Source organism: Talpa occidentalis, unplaced genomic scaffold (genome assembly GCF_014898055.3).
Source record: "Talpa occidentalis isolate TD23 unplaced genomic scaffold, MPIMG_talOcc4v2.1 talOcc4.15, whole genome shotgun sequence".
Lineage (NCBI taxonomy): Eukaryota > Metazoa > Chordata > Mammalia > Eulipotyphla > Talpidae > Talpa > Talpa occidentalis.
The window spans coordinates 37,153,849-37,170,562 of NW_023601543.1; the positions used below are offsets into that span (position 1 = coordinate 37,153,849).

General features: G+C 41.6%; 1 protein-coding gene across 1 annotated transcript; it reads right to left on the reverse strand.

Annotated features, from left to right (window-relative positions):
• Nucleotides 1-9,515: 9,515 nt before the first annotated feature.
• LOC119245585 (syncytin-1) lies at nt 9,516-10,880 on the reverse strand. The gene has a single exon (XM_037511623.1). The coding sequence runs from the start codon at nt 10,878-10,880 to the stop codon at nt 9,516-9,518; it is 1,365 nt and encodes a 454-aa protein (XP_037367520.1).
• Nucleotides 10,881-16,714: the final 5,834 nt, after the last annotated feature.

Consider the following 16,714-nt stretch of genomic DNA (forward strand, 5'->3'; position numbering starts at 1 on the left):
GGGGTTATTTCTGGGGTTTCTTTATTTTTTAAAGATTAATTCATTTATGCATACAAGAACTGGGGTACAGGCCAGAGTTTGGGGGGGTGAGAGGATTCACCAGAGACAGAGTGGGGAACAGAACAGGGAGACTGACTGAAATACACTGCTGAGGGGTGCAGCAGGTGAGACAGGAGAGGTCTGCTGTGCCATGTGGGTAGCTCCCTGGCTAGTTGGCGATCATACTCATGGTGCAGAGGCTGTGGATAGCTTCACAGGGCTGTGCTAAACCCCTTGCGCAACCAGGGAGGTCCTGGGATTTCTATTCTATTCTATTGGTCTGAGTTTCTGGTCTTGTTCTTATTATCATACTGTTTTGATTACTATTGCTGTGTAATATATTTGCAGCCAATTTTCTTCTTTTCTCTCAGTATTGCTTTAGCTATGTAGGGACATTTTTAGTTCCATAAAGTTTTATATATGTGTGTATATATGTATATATACATGTATCTATGTACATATATACATATCTATATGTATATATATACATATACTCCCAAGTATTTAATTTTTATTGACTTGATTATAAATGCATTTTATTCCTTACTTTTCTTTTATTACATTGCTTGCAAATAGAATTGTCACTGATTTTTGTGAATTGATTTTATATCCTGCCACTTCTCTGTATTCATTTATTTCTAGAAGTTTTTTTGGTCAAGTCTTTGGTTTCTTTAATTGCATTAACATGTTATCTGCAAATAGTGAGTTTCCATTATTTTCCACTTTGTATTCCCTTTATGTCATTTTCTTGCCTAATTGCTTCAGCTAGCACTTCCAATATTATATAGAATAATAGTGGTGACAGTGGACTTCCCTGTCTTATTCTGATCTTATTGGTAATTCTTTCAGCTTTTCAGCATTAAGTATCTTTGCTTTTGTTAGGATTTGTCTTTTATGGCTTTTAATATGTTTAGATAAGCTCTGTTTATTCCCATTTTATTTTTAACATATGTGAATGTTGGGTCATGTTGAATGCCTTTCGGCATCTATTGATGATCACATGGTTTTAATCTTCCTTTTGTTAATTTGGTGAATGAAACTGGTTTATTTGTGTATGTTGAACAAAGCTTCCATCCCACAGATGAAGCCTTCTTGATCATGGTGATGATTCCCTTTATATGTTGCTATATTTGGTTTGCTAGGATTTTGTTGAGGATTTTTGTGTCTATGTCCATCAGAGATATTGGTCTATAATTTTTTTTTACTGTCTGCTTGATTTTGGAATCAGGGTAATGTTGGCTTCATAGAATGTATTGGGGCAGTTTTCCTCCCTTTTCATTTTTTTTTTTTGAAGAGTTTGAGTAGATTAGGTATTAGGTCTTCTTTGAACATTTGGTAGAATTCACTTGAGGTATCCATTTGGTCCTGGGCATTTGTTCTTGAGGAAACTTTTTATTACTCTTTCAGTTTCAGCAGTTATGATCTCACTGTTTAAACTGTCTATTTCATGCTGGTTCAATCTTGGAAGGATCTGTGAATCTAGATAAATGTCCATTATTTTAGGTTTCCAGTTTCTTCTTTTTTTGGCATAGAGACTTTTGCAATAGATTGTTATGATCCTATGTATTTCTGCTGAATCTGTTGTAATTTTGCCTCTTTAATTTCTGATTATATTGATTTGGGTTTTCTCTCTTCTTTTGTTCCTAAGCTTAGTTAATGGTGTGTCAATTTTGTTCATATTTTTAAAGAACAAACTTTTGGTTTTATTTATCTTTTGGACTATCTTTTTGTTTTCTTTTTCATTTATCCCTGCTGTAATTTTTATTATTTTTTTTTTCTTTTACTGGTTTTTGGTAACTCTTTTCACCTTTTTCTAGTTCCTTCAAGTGTAGAGTTAGAATGTTTGAGGATTTTCTTTTTTTATTTTTTAAAAGATTTATTTTTTATTATGCATACAAGAACTTGGCCAGAGGTGGGAGCAAGTGGGGTGTGTGTGAGAGGATCCACCAGAGACAGAGTGGGGAACATAACAGACTGACTTACTGAAACACATTGCTGAGGGGAACAGTGGGCTCCACAGGAGAGGTCTGCTGCACCATGTGGGTCACCTCCCTGGCTGGGGATCTAACTTGTGCTGCAGTAGCTGCAGACTGCTTCACAGTGCTGACACTTAAGCCCTTGGGCCACCAGGGAGGCCCCATTCTTTTTTTTTTTTAATTGAGTCTGTATGGCTATAAACTTTCCAAGTAGTACAGCTTTTAGAGTATCCCATAGGGTCTGGTAGCTTGTCTCTCCATTTTTATTAGTCTCTAGGTAGATTTTGATATCTTCTTTGATTTCTTTATTGACCCAGAAACGGTTAAGAAGTATTTTATTTAGTATCCATTTTTTTTTTTCTGGAATTCTTTTTTTTTTTTTTTTTAGTCGGACCCTCGCCGGCGACGGGGGAATGAACCGGCGCTGCAGAGGCTGTGAGCAGCCCAGCGCTCAACCGCTGCGCCACCAGGGGAGGCCCCCCTTTTTAAAATTGTTTAAAAGTTTTATTTTTATTTATGTATTCAAGAGCTGGGGTGTAGGCTAGAGGTGTGTGTGGGCGGGGGGGGGGGGCGGTGAGAGGATTCACCAGAGACAGAGCGGGGAACAGAACAGGCTGATCTACTGAAATACACTGCTAAGGTGAGCAGCAGGTGAGACAGGAGAAGTCTGCTGTGCCATGTGGGTTTCTCCCTGGCTAGGGTCAAACTCGCGCTGCAGTAGCTTCCGGTAGCTTCATAGGTATCGTCTTAACCCCTTGCGCCACCAGGGAGGCCCCTATTTCATTTTCTAAATTGGTGAGTTGTTTATTTGAATCTTCTACATCTGAAATTCTTCTGCCAGTTTCATTCTACTAAAAGCACTTTCTAGGGCCTCCCTGGTGGCACAAGGGATTAATACACCACCTATGAAGCTATCTGTAGCCACTGCATCAGGAGTTCTATCCCCGGGCAGGGAGCTGCCCACATGGTGCAGCAGACCTCTCCTGACTTGCCCGCTCTCCTCAGCAGTGTGTTTCAGTCAATCTGCCTGTTCTGTTCCCCACTCTGTTTCTGGTATATTCTTTCATCTCCTGCACCTCTGGCCTCTATCCCAGTTCTTGTATGCATAAATAAATAAATCTTAAAAAAAAAAGATAAAAGCACTTTCTAAATTTGTCTGCATTTCATTCAGAGTCTCTTTTTGTAATCTTTTTATATGTTAAATTTTTTGGTGAGTACTCTCTTTGTTCCTGTATCTCCTTTGTAAGATCTTGCATCTGCTGACCTGCCTGTGACTGACCCTCCAATAGTTCATTTAGCATTTTTAAGATTGTTGCTTTGAAGTTTTTGTCTGACATTTCCTCTATTTCTGTATCCTTTATATTTGTCCTAGGACTTCTGACCTTCTCATTTTGGTTTTCAATATTGTGTTCAGATGTTCATTGCTTCCTGGGCATATGTGTTGCCTTTGTTATTTGTGCACGTGTGTGCGTGTGTGCATGTGTGTGTGTTATTGTGTGCTGGAGATTTAGTTTTGTTTTATTCTATTCTTAGTTTTCCTTAGTATGATATAGGGGCAAGAATGGAGTCTGGGGCTTTAATGGGCCTCCCTGGTGGCGCAGTGGTTGAGCGCTGGCTGCGAAGCTGCCCGCAGCCTCTGCAGTGCCGGTTCGATCCCCGGCCGCCAGGCGAGGGTCCCACATGGCGCGCAGACCTCTCCTGCCGCCCGCTGCTCCCCTCAGCAGTGTACTTCGTCACTCTGCCTGTTCTGCTCCCGCTCCTGCTCTGGCTCTGGTGAATTCTGTCACCCTCCCACGCTTCTGACTGTACCCAGTGCTTGCATAAATAAATAAATAAATCTTAAAAAAAAAAAAAAAAAGAATGGAGTCTGGGGCTTTAATATTCAATTTGAGGAGCAAAGTTGTTTGCCTCTACCTCTTAATCCACAGAAAACTGCATTCTGTGCTTAGGTTGTCTTAATTTCCTATTTTGCAACCTGCTGCTTCTTACTTCCACAGGGTCATGATCTATGAAGCTTCAGTATCCTAGTAGAAGGAGCTAAGTATGGACCTCCAGACTCATATTTCAGGACTAAGTTGTGTTTGGTCTGGAGGTAGTGTTGCACCCAAGTATGGCTGGTATGTGCAAACTTGTCTCTGTGGCTACCAATAATGGCTGTTGTTTGCAATATGTATGGAACATTTGTTTTCTTTCCCAGGGGGTTTGAAAATTATCTCACAAGGCCTTCATTCTGTTGTTGTGCTTTATATGGAGTCCAGTCTGGCTGAGCCTGGAATCTCTTTGATTTCTTCCAAAAATGAGGTGGGTATGGAGTTTCCAGTACCTGAGCAAATGATGGAGTTCCCAGTTTCGTGGGTCTGTACCTGCAGAGTTCCCACTCCCCTGATTGGGTCTGAGCCCACTCACATGTCAGCAGAGTTTCTTCAGGAAATTTCACAATTCCTGAGGTTGTGCCCATTTATAGCTTGGTAGTTGACACCATCATTTCTACCAGCTGTGATATCTACTCATCCAGTTATACTCCCTTTTGCTTCTTCCCAATCCCTCCCCTCGGCGGCCACCAACCTTAGTTCAAGATCTCCATGGAAAAGTCTGGGTCTCTATACAGGAAAGTGCGTCTAGGTCTTCCTATGAGCAAATATGATTGTCTTAGAGTTGTTTTTAAGGGTGAGAATGATGCCAAACTCTCTATTCCACCATGTTGTACATTGAGTTGCCAAGAGGAATCATTCAATTTGTTATCCAAACAGGCCTTTTGACAGTTGAAATGGTTGGAAATATTCATTTATATATTAACTACCACACTGGTTTTATTTTATTAATAACTTTTAAAATAGTTTTATATTAAAAAACTTTAAGAAATTAAAACTTAATAAAAGTAAAAGTAGTACATGTTTAACAAATTTACAAAGCATTGTATATTGATCGACTAACCCTGTAATCATATTGTCATTTACAACACTACTCCAAAAGATTTTCAATTATTGCCTTCTGTGTTCCACTGACCACTGGCAAATATTGATCTGTTTTCAATCACAAAAAATAATTTCTCCTATTTAAAAATTTCATGCAAATGAAATCATGCAGCGTGTACTTATTTATCTGAATTTTTTCACATGTTTTTGATAGTAGCCACATTAATGCCTTTTTCCCTATGTAGTCTTTAATTTTATGGGCACATTATAACTTATCTTTGATGTTTTAGTGAGGTTTTGGTGAGGAGTAAATGTAGATCATGTGTCCAATCAGCCATCTGGATCAGAAAGTCTTAATTGGGGCCTCCCTGGTGGCATAGGGGTTAAGTCTCAGCATTGTAACCATGACAGCCTGAGTTTAATCACTGGCCTGCAAGCTAACCCACATACAGTACAGCAGACCCCTCTTATCTCACCCGCTGCTACCCTTAGCAGTATATTTCTTTAAATCTGCCTGTTCTGCTCCCCACACTGTCTCTGGTAAATTCTCTCACACCACCACACCGTTGGTCTATACCCCAGTTCTTCTATGCAATGAATAAATAAATGAATCTTTTTTTTTTTTTTAAAGACGTATTTAAAAGAATAGCTTTCTATTCCTGGTTTTCTGGAATTGCTTGTAATTATTTTAATTCTGCACATTTGTTGATTTGGTAAGATCTCTTTTTTCCAGGTTCTTTTGAGGTTATCATTCTTTCATTCCCTGCTATTTCTGTTGCCATGGTAAGTTGAATTACAGATTTCTGGATGATAAACCAATCTTGCATTCTTAAAAGCACAACTTTGTTGTGCTGTAGTATCCTTTTTATACATTGCTGGATTAATTTGCTACTATTTTTATGTACATTCTTTGCACTATTTCGTGATTGAGATTACTTCATGATTTGATCTCCCCCTTTTATCAATTTTATACTAGCTTCATAAATTATGTTTGGGAGTGATTTTTCTATTTTTCTTCTTTTAAATATTACTGTAGCTCTGATTTATCTATGGATTAGAAGAAATTTCATTATTAGTTTTATATTCCTGTGGTAAATGATCAAAAATTTATTAGATTAAGACAACATCTATTTATTATCCTATAGTTCTATAGGTCAGAAGTCAGGTGGACAAACTGGTTTCTCCACTTGGAGTCTCACATACCAAAAATAATGGTGTAGCAGAGTTTTGTTGCTTTCTGGAGGCTCTAGGCTTGAAACCATTTTTAATTTCATCACATTGTGTAAACCTATTTTTTTCCTTAAATGAGCTGATGAGCAACCTTAATAAGATCAGTAAAATCTCTTTTCACTTGTAATACATTCGCAGGCATAACACCAAGGGCAGGGATCAAGGAACCTAATATCCTGTGTACCAAAAGTACCACCTTCTCTCTCCCTCATTGTATTATCTCTTCAAAGTACTGAAAACTAGCATTGTTAGTATACTCTCCTTCATCTGTTATCAATTTCATTCATTTCTGCTCTTATTATTTCCCTTGGAAATAGTAAATATTAGTAAGATTTATTTTATACATTTATCATTTTCCTTTTTTTAAAGATTTATTTATGCATATAAAAGCTGGGGTTCAGGCCACAGGGGGTTAAGGCAAAGGGTGAGAGGATTCACCAGAGACAGAGCGGGGAACAGAACAGGCAGACTGACTGAAATACACTACTGAGAGGAGCAGCGGGCGAGACAGGAGAGGTCTGCTGCGCCTTATGGGTTGCTTCCTGGACGGCCAGGGATTGAACTCGGCCTGCAGAGGCTGCAGACAGCTTCATAGGTTGCGTCTTAACCCCTTGTGCCACCAGAAAGGCCCACATTTATCATTTTCATAATGTGTATTAAATATATTTAAGATTTATTTTCTTTAGAAAGATTTGCAGATTGTAGTGCTTGAGATGTCTACTAAAATGTAGGTAATTGATAAAGAGCTTCTGCACAGCAAAAAAGACAATAACAAAAACAAAGAGAAACCCCACCAACTGGGAGAACATTTTTGCACCCAACACTAATGATAAAGGACTGATCACAAAAATCTGCAAAGAGCTGATGAGACTCAACAACAACAAAGAAAATAATCCAGTCAAAAAATGGGCAGAAGAGCTAAAAAGAAACTTCTCTGAAGAGGAAATGCAAATGGCCAACAGGCATATGAAAAAATGTTCAACATCACTTGTAATCAGGGAAATGCAAATCAAAACTACCATGAGATACCATCTCACACCAGTGAGAATGGCACATATTAAAAAAACTAGCAACAACAAATGTTGGTGAGGGTGTGGAGAAAAAGGAACTCTCCTGCACTGCTGGTGGGAGTGCAAACTGGTCCAACCACTGTGGAGAGCTGTGTGGAGATTTCTGGACCTACTAAACATAGAGCTTCCATATGATCCAGCAATTCCACTCCTAGGTATTTACCCAAAGGACACAGAAACATCAATTCCAAAGAGCACCTGCACCCCTATGTTTATAGCAGCACTATTTACAATAGCTAAGCTTTGGAAACAACCCAAATGCCCAAAAATAGATGACTGGATCAAGAAGATGTGGTACATATATACCATGGAATATTACTCAGCATTCAAAAAAGATAAACACATGCAATTTGCAGCAACATGGATGGCGCTGGAAGGGATCATGCTCAGCGAAATAAGCCAAAAAGAAAAAGAAAAATACCGGATGGTCTCACTCATAGCAGGAATCTAGAAAACTTAAATAAGAGACCAGGAAAATGAATATAAGAAAGTGAAAATCAAAATCAACAAAAAACTATGAACCAGAGACACTTTTTGGGGGTGGGGGGCGGGAGGGGAAGGATTGGGGTCAGAATGGGGCGTTTGCAATTGTATGGGGAATATAAAAATAAAATTTATTATTTAAAAAAAATAAAAAAATAAAATGTAGGTAATTGAGAAAGAGGGAAGAGCAACATTGAGGCAAAAATATTTCTATAATAGCTGAAGCACCTTTAAGAGAATGGCATACAACATAGAAAAGAGTAAATGTAGAAAAAAGGTCTTTGAAATTATATATATATATATATATATATATATATCTCAATTGTGGTTATGTCACTTGCTACTTTTATGATTTTTGATAAGTGCTTAATTTCTCTCTGAGTTTCAGTCCCTTCATGTGATAGTCAGTGTTGCTATTTGCCAAGTATTTTCCATTATTTCCTGTCCCAGGCACTTGATAGGAATCCACTTTTTGATACCCTTCGTTGGTGAGGGACCACTGAATAGTTCTGACCAATAAATTGTAAATGAAAATCTCCTATTCTGAGTCAGAACACATATTTCAAATTTTTCTATACTTTTTAAAAATTCAGTTCATTTTTTTTCTGTCACAGGTAGAAACTGTGGGATTTCAAGTCAAGCATCTAAGAAGCAATAGTTATTAAAAATGGGAGAAACCCAGGAAAGAACTGTGTTTGATTAGAATAATTTAAGCTAAGTGGAGATTCTAGGCAGTAAAAGATTACTGTGCCTTACATGTACTTTTTAAAACTACTGAACTGAAAAGTAAATATAAGAAAGGAATCCTGAAGCTTTACATGTTGACCTTTTTGACATTTGTATTGAAACATTAAATTCTGAAAATATTTTTTCTTTCTCTCTCCATCCTGAGGTCCCTCTTTTGCTTGTGCCTGATAATATGTTTATAATGCTTACTGGGGAAATAAATCAATACAATAAAAATAATATTTGCAGAATCATGTGCCATACAGAATTTAAGATGATTTGAAACTGTTTACAAACTGGAACCTGGGAAGTCTCTGGTGTTCCTTAATAGTAACATGGGTAGAGGATGTCATCACAAAGAAGGTGAGAGTGTAAGTAGAAGGGAAAGAAAGTGACATACTAAACATAGGTTACTATGGCCACTCCCTGCAAAAACTGTCAATATGGTAGAATGGTAGGGCACTATTGTGGAAATGGGGTTAGAGGAAGGCAGAAAATTCTCCTGGACTTCCAGAGCCTTGTTCCTAACAGATGATATACAGTATTGTCCGGGCCAGCCGGGCAGATCAACGGGGTACCCGGGGGAGGAAGCAGGGGCTTGGTATGGGACAGGGGTACGCGAGGAGTGGAGACAAAGCCAGGATCATCGCCAGTCTCATTTATTCAGGAATGTGTACAATGTTATATAGGGTTCAGAGGAGGAGGTCTCTCGTTATCTCTAGCAAGGAGAGACCACCAATGCAAACAAGCCACAGTAGCAAGCAGGGGGAAAGGTTCAGTCGTCACAATAGGAAACTTGAAACCTTCCCTGGAGCTAACATTCAGTACCTGCTTCAGGCAAGAACCCGGATGTTCAGGTCTGGGCCTCAAGTTTGGGCCCCGACATATCCTCCTTTTCTATTATTTCTAATGAGAGAGCGAAAAGACAAAAACCCTCGGGGACTGCGCCTGTCTTAGGTCGTCAGGAGTCACAGACGTGTGGCGATTTAGCACCTCAAGCCATTTTGAGTCTGCCCCCGATCTTACCCGTCATTGGCTGACCAGTCCATCGCACAGGGGAAGGGAGTCTTATTTCTTCAGACTGAGCGTAAGTCTGAGTAAGAGCCTCCCTTATCTCGCATCTCCAACTTATGGTAATGTACCTGAATGGGTTTTGCCTGAAGGGCCTGAATCTGTTGTCTTACAAAAGAGATTATCCTATTAAAAATGTAAGGACCCACGACAACCAATATCAAAAGGGTTAATAGGGGACCCATGAGGGGAAGAAGGTAAGGTAAGAGTCCATTGAGACCAGTCCAGAGTGGATTTTCAGCTAGTTCCTGGCGTCTTCTTTCCAGGTCATCTTGTAACTGTCGGATTTTATTGCGGACAATTCCTGATTTGTTGGCGTAGAAACAGCATTTCTCCTGCAGTACCAAGCAAATACCCCCCTTTTCCGCAGTTAGCAAATCAAGGCCCCGTCGATTTTGAAGGACTACCTCAGCTAAGGAGTCAACCTGATCCTGAAGATCCTGAATAGTACTAGAAAGAGCATGAACATCATTAATAAGTTGTTGAGACAGTTTAGTATATTGTGAGAGAGATATGCCTAATCCAGCTGTCCCTGAGGCCACGGCGGCAGTTATACCCAGGCCTGCATATAAGGGAATCAGGTGTACTGCTCTCTTACTTCTACTGAAAAAATGGTCAACCGTTGGAATGGGCATGGGCTCACTTCCAGGAACAACGTCTATGTCAGGTAGAAGGAACCCCAACACACATTGACCAGTCCAATTAGTCGGCAATGCGGTATACGCCCGGTTATTTCCACAAATGAAAACAGTGTCCACGGGAGGACAAAGAGGAGAATTCACCTGAGAGGTGACATTGGTAAAAGTGGAGCAATTTGAAAAAGCTAGTGCACCCAAGTCAAGAGAGGTATTAAGATCGGAAGTGAAACAATGCGCCTCAAAAAACTGGATAGGCTGAACCAAGATGGGAACCGAGAAAGAACAATTATGGTAGGGCGCAAGTGAGGAATTGGTTGTTGGAAAGGCCAAAGGCACAGGAAAACCCATTTGTAAACATAACCAACAATTATTGGCCAGTGAGGAATTTGTTAAATTAAGTAAATTGAACGAAGAGTTGAGGATATTAAAAGTATTGTAGTCAATGCCCAACTTTTGTCTTTCAGCAGGAAGGGCAAGTGGATGGTAGCTAAGCGCAGGGGGAAGGCGCGGTGCAAGCTGTTTTAAGATTGTACTGACAAAACGATATCTGGCTTTGTCTTGAGGACCTCCTCCATTGGTGACATGTACTGGGGCAGTAGTTGCCCAGCACACTGTGTCACCCACCTTTTTGTTGGCACCACAGGTGGTCAGCAAGGTAGAGGCCAGTGGCTGATTTGCAGGGGACTTCCTGATAAGAACAGCAGTATAATAAGTCTTATTATTATTGGCCATGCATTCAGAAAAGGTCTTGTAATGTTAGGGGGAAAAGGATGTCCCAAAGCTAATTTCATATAGGCTTTGTGGACTCCACCCCCACCCCAGGGTTGCTTTATAACAGTAACATGAGGAGTGTACTGACTCAGCAAAGGAAGTGCAGGTACACTGCCCTCCATGTGAGGGGCCATCTATAGCTGTCCGGAGGCATTTATAGCGGGACTTACGGCTGGAGCCTGCAACAGTGATCAAATATGTGATGTGGCCAGGGCAAGTAATGTAAGAGACATACCCATTAGGAGCGGTAGAGAAATAGCCCCACCTGTACTCACAAGGTTTACCATGAAGATGTTGAGTCAAAGACACAATCTTGCCTGGATCCTTGAAGCCGGCAAAAGCCGAAGAGAAAAGTAACATCTCAGCATAGAGGATGAGTCAGGAAGCGGTCACCATGCTGTAACAAATCTGTAACAAATCTGACAAGCCCTTCAGGCAACCATCGGGCCGCATCATGAGTCTGTGAAGAGAAACATACTGATCCCCTTCCCCAGATCAGAACTGGGTTAGGGCCGTACCAAGTATTGTCCAAAAGGTCCTTCCATTTTACCATTGCTAACTGATTTTGCGTTTCCGTATGCCAGAAACGATCGGCCGCACTTTTCGCCTGAGCGTCAAGCCTTAAGAAATTGAGGATGAACAGAGCATGGTTTAGCGTATTGCGGGGGTTACCTTTAGAGGGGTACCAGGAACCATGTAAAATCTTTTGGATGGTGGTTTTTAACGAAAGATGGGCACGCTCAACTATGCCTTGTCCTTGAGGATTATAAGGGATGCCCGTGGTGTGGTGAATGGACAGGGTAGAGCAAAAAATTTTGAAGGCCTTTGCAGTGTAGCATGGGCCATTATCAGTTTTAATACGTTTTGGTATCCCCAAAATGGAGAAACAGTGGAGCAGGTGTGCAATAACATGTCTAGAGGTTTCACCTGTTTGAAGGGTGGCAAGGAGAAACCCACTAAAGGTATCCACAGTAACGTGAATATACTTAAAATTACCGAATTGAGAATTATGGGTTACATCCATTTGCCAGAGGGCGTTGGGGACGAGGCCCCTGGGATTAACACCAAGATGAGGCACAGGAAGGCCTGTCGCGCAGGTGGAGCAGGCTTTTACAATTTGTCTGGCTTGGTCACGAGTAATTTTAAATAAAAGCAGTAATGAGCGAGAGTTGAGATGATGAAGCTCATGAGCCTGTGAGCATTTCAAAAGTCCATGGGTTTCCAGCCCGTTTATTTTCTCGGGCCAGGTCCCTACAGAGATCCTGAAATTCAGTTCTCCAAAGTAAATGATCTCCGCCGTCAAGGGCAGCCTTTACTAAAGTTTGCCAATCTAGGGGAGTGAGCCACCCTTCTGCAATAGAATCAAGAATTGTGAGAGTGAAAGGGGCACTAGCACCATATTGGGTAACAGCGGTTTTTAATTCCTTTAAATGTTGAAAATTATGTGGTTGGTGATAGCGGCGGAGGTGGCCTTGAACATCTGGAGCTTCAATAACAGGAAAGACAGAAGCCACGGAAAAGGGCTTCTTGGGAGGCGGGAAAGCAGACAAAGAGGCGGGAGCCGGGGGAGGAGTTAAAGTGGCTTCGGCGCTAACCCCGCCCCATAATGGCGGCTTTAAGGTGACGTCAGCTTCAAGCCCGCCCCTTAAGGGCGGCTTTGAAGTGGCCTCGGCATCACCCCTCCCCCATAATGGCGGAGCGGGATCTGAGTTGGATGAAGAAGTTAACTGAATCTGTCGAAGTTGAAGGGAAAGTTTATGATAACGGGCCTGTAGGCGCATGCGCTCCTCAAGGTGGGCGATTTTGGTTTTAAGGTCGAGATTAGGGTCAGCGAGTTGTGAGGGCGCAGAGGCAACAGCGGCCGTGTAGTAAGGAGGAGAGTGGGGATTGTAACGTGCAGCCTCCTCCTCCAGGTTGCTCCAATCTACCTCGCCTGCCTCAGGATCCTCCCCTTTTGCGATAGTGGGGGGAGGTTGCAAAGCAACTTTGATTTCGCTTTTGGAGTTAAGCGGTGGAAAAACTCCGCCCTCTTCTTCAGATGAGCAAGGAGGGTTTGTAGCTACAAAAGTAAACTTGCTCAAAGAGGGATAAATTCTGTTTTTCTTTTTTATTTTGGGCCGGTCGGGAGAGGCCCTTTCATTTTTCTCTAAAGGTTCTTTTTGTTCTTCTTTGGATGGATCATCCTTCGCATCACTGTGAAACGGAATTAAGTCCTCACAGCGATCATTGGGGGATGGGGCCCCTGCAGTGCTGGGAGAAGCACTTCTAAGCAGTTGTTTGGTTCCCCCCACCCTTTTCCATCTTTTTTGATTTATTGTGCCCTCTTGAGGGAACCAAGGACACAGGTCTTGAACAAAATCAAAAAAGTGGAGTAGATCCTTTTTTGTGACCCTGACTCCTCGCGTCCTAAGTGCCACTTTTAATTGCTTCACATATATCTCATGCTGGCTTATTTCCTGTCCCATGATTCAGACGCTGTACCTGAGCTTACCTTATCCACGACGTAGCAGGGTCCCACGTCGGTAAGGCTTCCTCCTGAGCTAGCTAGCTTCCTTTTCGGGCGTCTTCTCCCTCTGTAAGTTCTTCCTCGTACCCGGGCCCCACGCTGGGCGCCAAATGTCCGGGCCAGCCGGGCAGATCAACTGGGTACCCCGGGGAGGAAGCAGGGGCTTGGTATGGGACAGGGGTACGCGAGGAGTGGAGACAAAGCCAGGATCATCGCCAGTCTCATTTATTCAGGAATGTGTACAATGTTATATAGGGTTCAGAGGAGGAGGTCTCTCGTTATCTCTAGCAAGGAGAGACCACCAATGCAAACAAGCCACAGTAGCAAGCAGGGGGAAAGGTTCAGTCGTCACAATAGGAAACTTGAAACCTTCCCTGGAGCTAACATTCAGTACCTGCTTCAGGCAAGAACCCGGATGTTCAGGTCTGGGCCTCAAGTTTGGGCCCCGACACAGTATATATTTTTTTAAGATTTATATATTCATGTATACAAGAACTGCGGTACAGGCCAGAGGTGCAGGGTAGTGGGTGAGAGGACTCACCAGAGAGAGTGGAGAGCAGAACAAGCAGACTGACTGAAATTCACTGCTGAGGGGAGCAGCAGGCAAGACAGGAGAGGCCTGCTGCGCCATGTGAGTTAGATCCCTGGCCGGGGATCAAACTTATGCTGCAATGGCTGCCAGTAGCTTGATATTGCTGAGACTTTAACCCCTGCGCCACCAGGAAAGCCCCCATGGAGCACATGCTTTTTTTCTTTTTCTTTTTCTTTTTCTTTTTTTTTTAAATACAGCCCAGATGTGTGGGAGGGTGAGAGGATTCACCAGAGATAGAGGGGGGAACAGAACAGGCAGACTGATGAAATACACTGCTGAGGGGAGCAGCGGGCGAGACAGTAGAGGTCTGCTTGCCATGTAGGTTGCTCTGAGGCCAGCGGGGATCAAACCTGCGCTGCAGAGGCTGTCCACAGCTTCACAGCGCTGCGCTCAACTCCCTGCACCACCAGAGGGGTCCTGGAGCACATGCTTTTTTGACATAAGAGCCATCATATTCATATGACCTAAAAGCCTGGACCTGCCACATAATGGGGTGTCTACATGGCTACAGGTTCCATGTAACCCCTAATATAAATAACTATGATAATTATGTCATTGGGTGAGGCTCTGTTTGCCTAATGACAGTAGGGTAAATAATAGTTTGTCAGGATCTCCGTGGCTGAGGGGACCATCCAGTTAATGTGACCTGGAGATCTGAGTTTGTATACACTGGGCTTCATGTCCAGGTAAACTACTTTTTTTTTTTTTTTTAAGATTTTCATTTTTTTTTTTTTAAGATTTATTTATTTATTTATTTATACAAGCACTGGGTTCAGTCAGAAGCGTGGGAGGGTGAGAGAATTCACCAGAGCCAGAGCGAGGAACAGAACAGGCAGACCGATGAAATACACTGCTGAGGGGAGCAGCAGGCGCGGCAGGAGAGGTCTGTCGTGCCATGTGGGAGCCTCGCGGCAGCCAGGGAATCGAACCGGCGCTGCAGAGGCTGCGGGCAGCTTTGCAGCCCAGCGTTCAACCGCTGCACCACCAGGGGAGGCCCCAAGTAAACTTCTTTAATAGAAAAATTTTGCCCCCCCCCCGCCTCCCAGTGGCTCAGGGGTTAAAGTCTCAGTACTGTGAAGCTCTATGAAGCTATTGGCAGCCACTACTGCACGAGTTCGATCCCCATCGAGGGAGCAACCCACATGGCGCAGCAGACCTCTCCTGTCTTGCCCCCTGCTCCCCTCAGCAGTGTATTTCAGTGGATCTGCCTGTTCTGTCTGCTTCCTACTCTGTCTGGTGAATCGTCTCACACCCCCGCACCTCTGGCCTCCACCCCAGTTCTTGTATGCATAAATAAATAAATCTTTGAAAGAAAGAAAGAAAAAAAATTGGGGCTCGAACTGCCACCACCCATGTTCAGTGAAGAGCGTTTTTATCCTAATAATGCATATAATATTTAATAAATGGTTATAGAACATATTCATACATAACAATGCACATAACAATGGAATAGGTCCTCCCTAGAACCGTAACTGGTGCCAAAACATAGAGAGTAATTCTAGGATCTAAATTGTGGATATAGGTCAGATTTTTTACTTACTTTTTTGCAGGTCTAAAAATAATTAAAATAAGCCTAGTAAATCAGTTGGTATGAAATTTAAAAATGTGTAGATTAATTACTAGAGCAATTAATATTTACTATTAATTACAATAGGAACTTTATACTAGGAACTTTAAAAGGCTCTCCTGTTTAATAGTGGTAGCTCTACAAAGTAGGTACTACTATCACATCCAATTTGCAGATGGAGAAGTTGAAGCACAGGGTTGTGAAGTCACTAACCTAGGAAATCACATATTGAGTTGCAAGCCAGTGTTTACTTCCAGATAGTTGAGCTCCAGATTTGGTTCTGATTGTGCACAGGTTCCCCAAAGAAAACTAATATTAATTCAGCCTTATTAAATCAGACTAACTGAAAGCCAGACTCAGTTACAAAAAAGTTTAAAATATAGGAGCTCTCTTTGTAATGCCATTTAAATAATTTTAAAGATCAGGAATTAAATCAAACAAAGTGGAATCTAAATAAGGACCTCTGGAGATTAATTTTAATATATAATCTTACGATTACTGTTTCAAATATTTTCCTACAAATAAAAAGAGGTGTAAAATGCTAGATATAATTTGAAAACAGTTCCTTCTTTAAACAAACACTGAAAAGAAACATTGCAATTTTGATGATTATGGCTTTGTAGTAGAGTTTGCATGGTATTGGAACAAGAACAGACACACAGACCAATGGAATCGAATAGAAAATCCAGAAATAAACCCACAGATTTATGTTCAACTAATCGTTGACAAAGGAGCAAAGACTATGCATTGGAGCAAAGAAAGTCTGTTCAATAAATGGTGCTGGGAAAACTGGGTCACTACATACAAAAGAATGAAGCTTGACCACTACCTCACACCATACACAAAAATCAACTCAAAATGGATTAAAGAACTAGACATAAGACCTGAAACCATAAAATACATAGAAGGAAATATAGGCAAAACACTACGTGATATTCACATCAAAGACATCTATACAGACACATCACCCAAAGCAGTGATAGTGAAGGCAAAGATAAACAGCTGGGACTGCATCAAATTAAAGAGCTTCTGCACAGCAAAAGAGACAATAACAAAAACAAAGAGAAACCCCACCAACTGGGAGAACATTTTTGCACCCAACACTAATGATAAAGGACTGATCACAAAAA

What these genes read in the sequence shown, in the direction of transcription:
- LOC119245585 (XM_037511623.1), bottom strand. Translation starts at nt 10,880, where the DNA reads ATGGCCAATAATAATAAGACTTATTATACTGCTGTTCTTATCAGGAAG.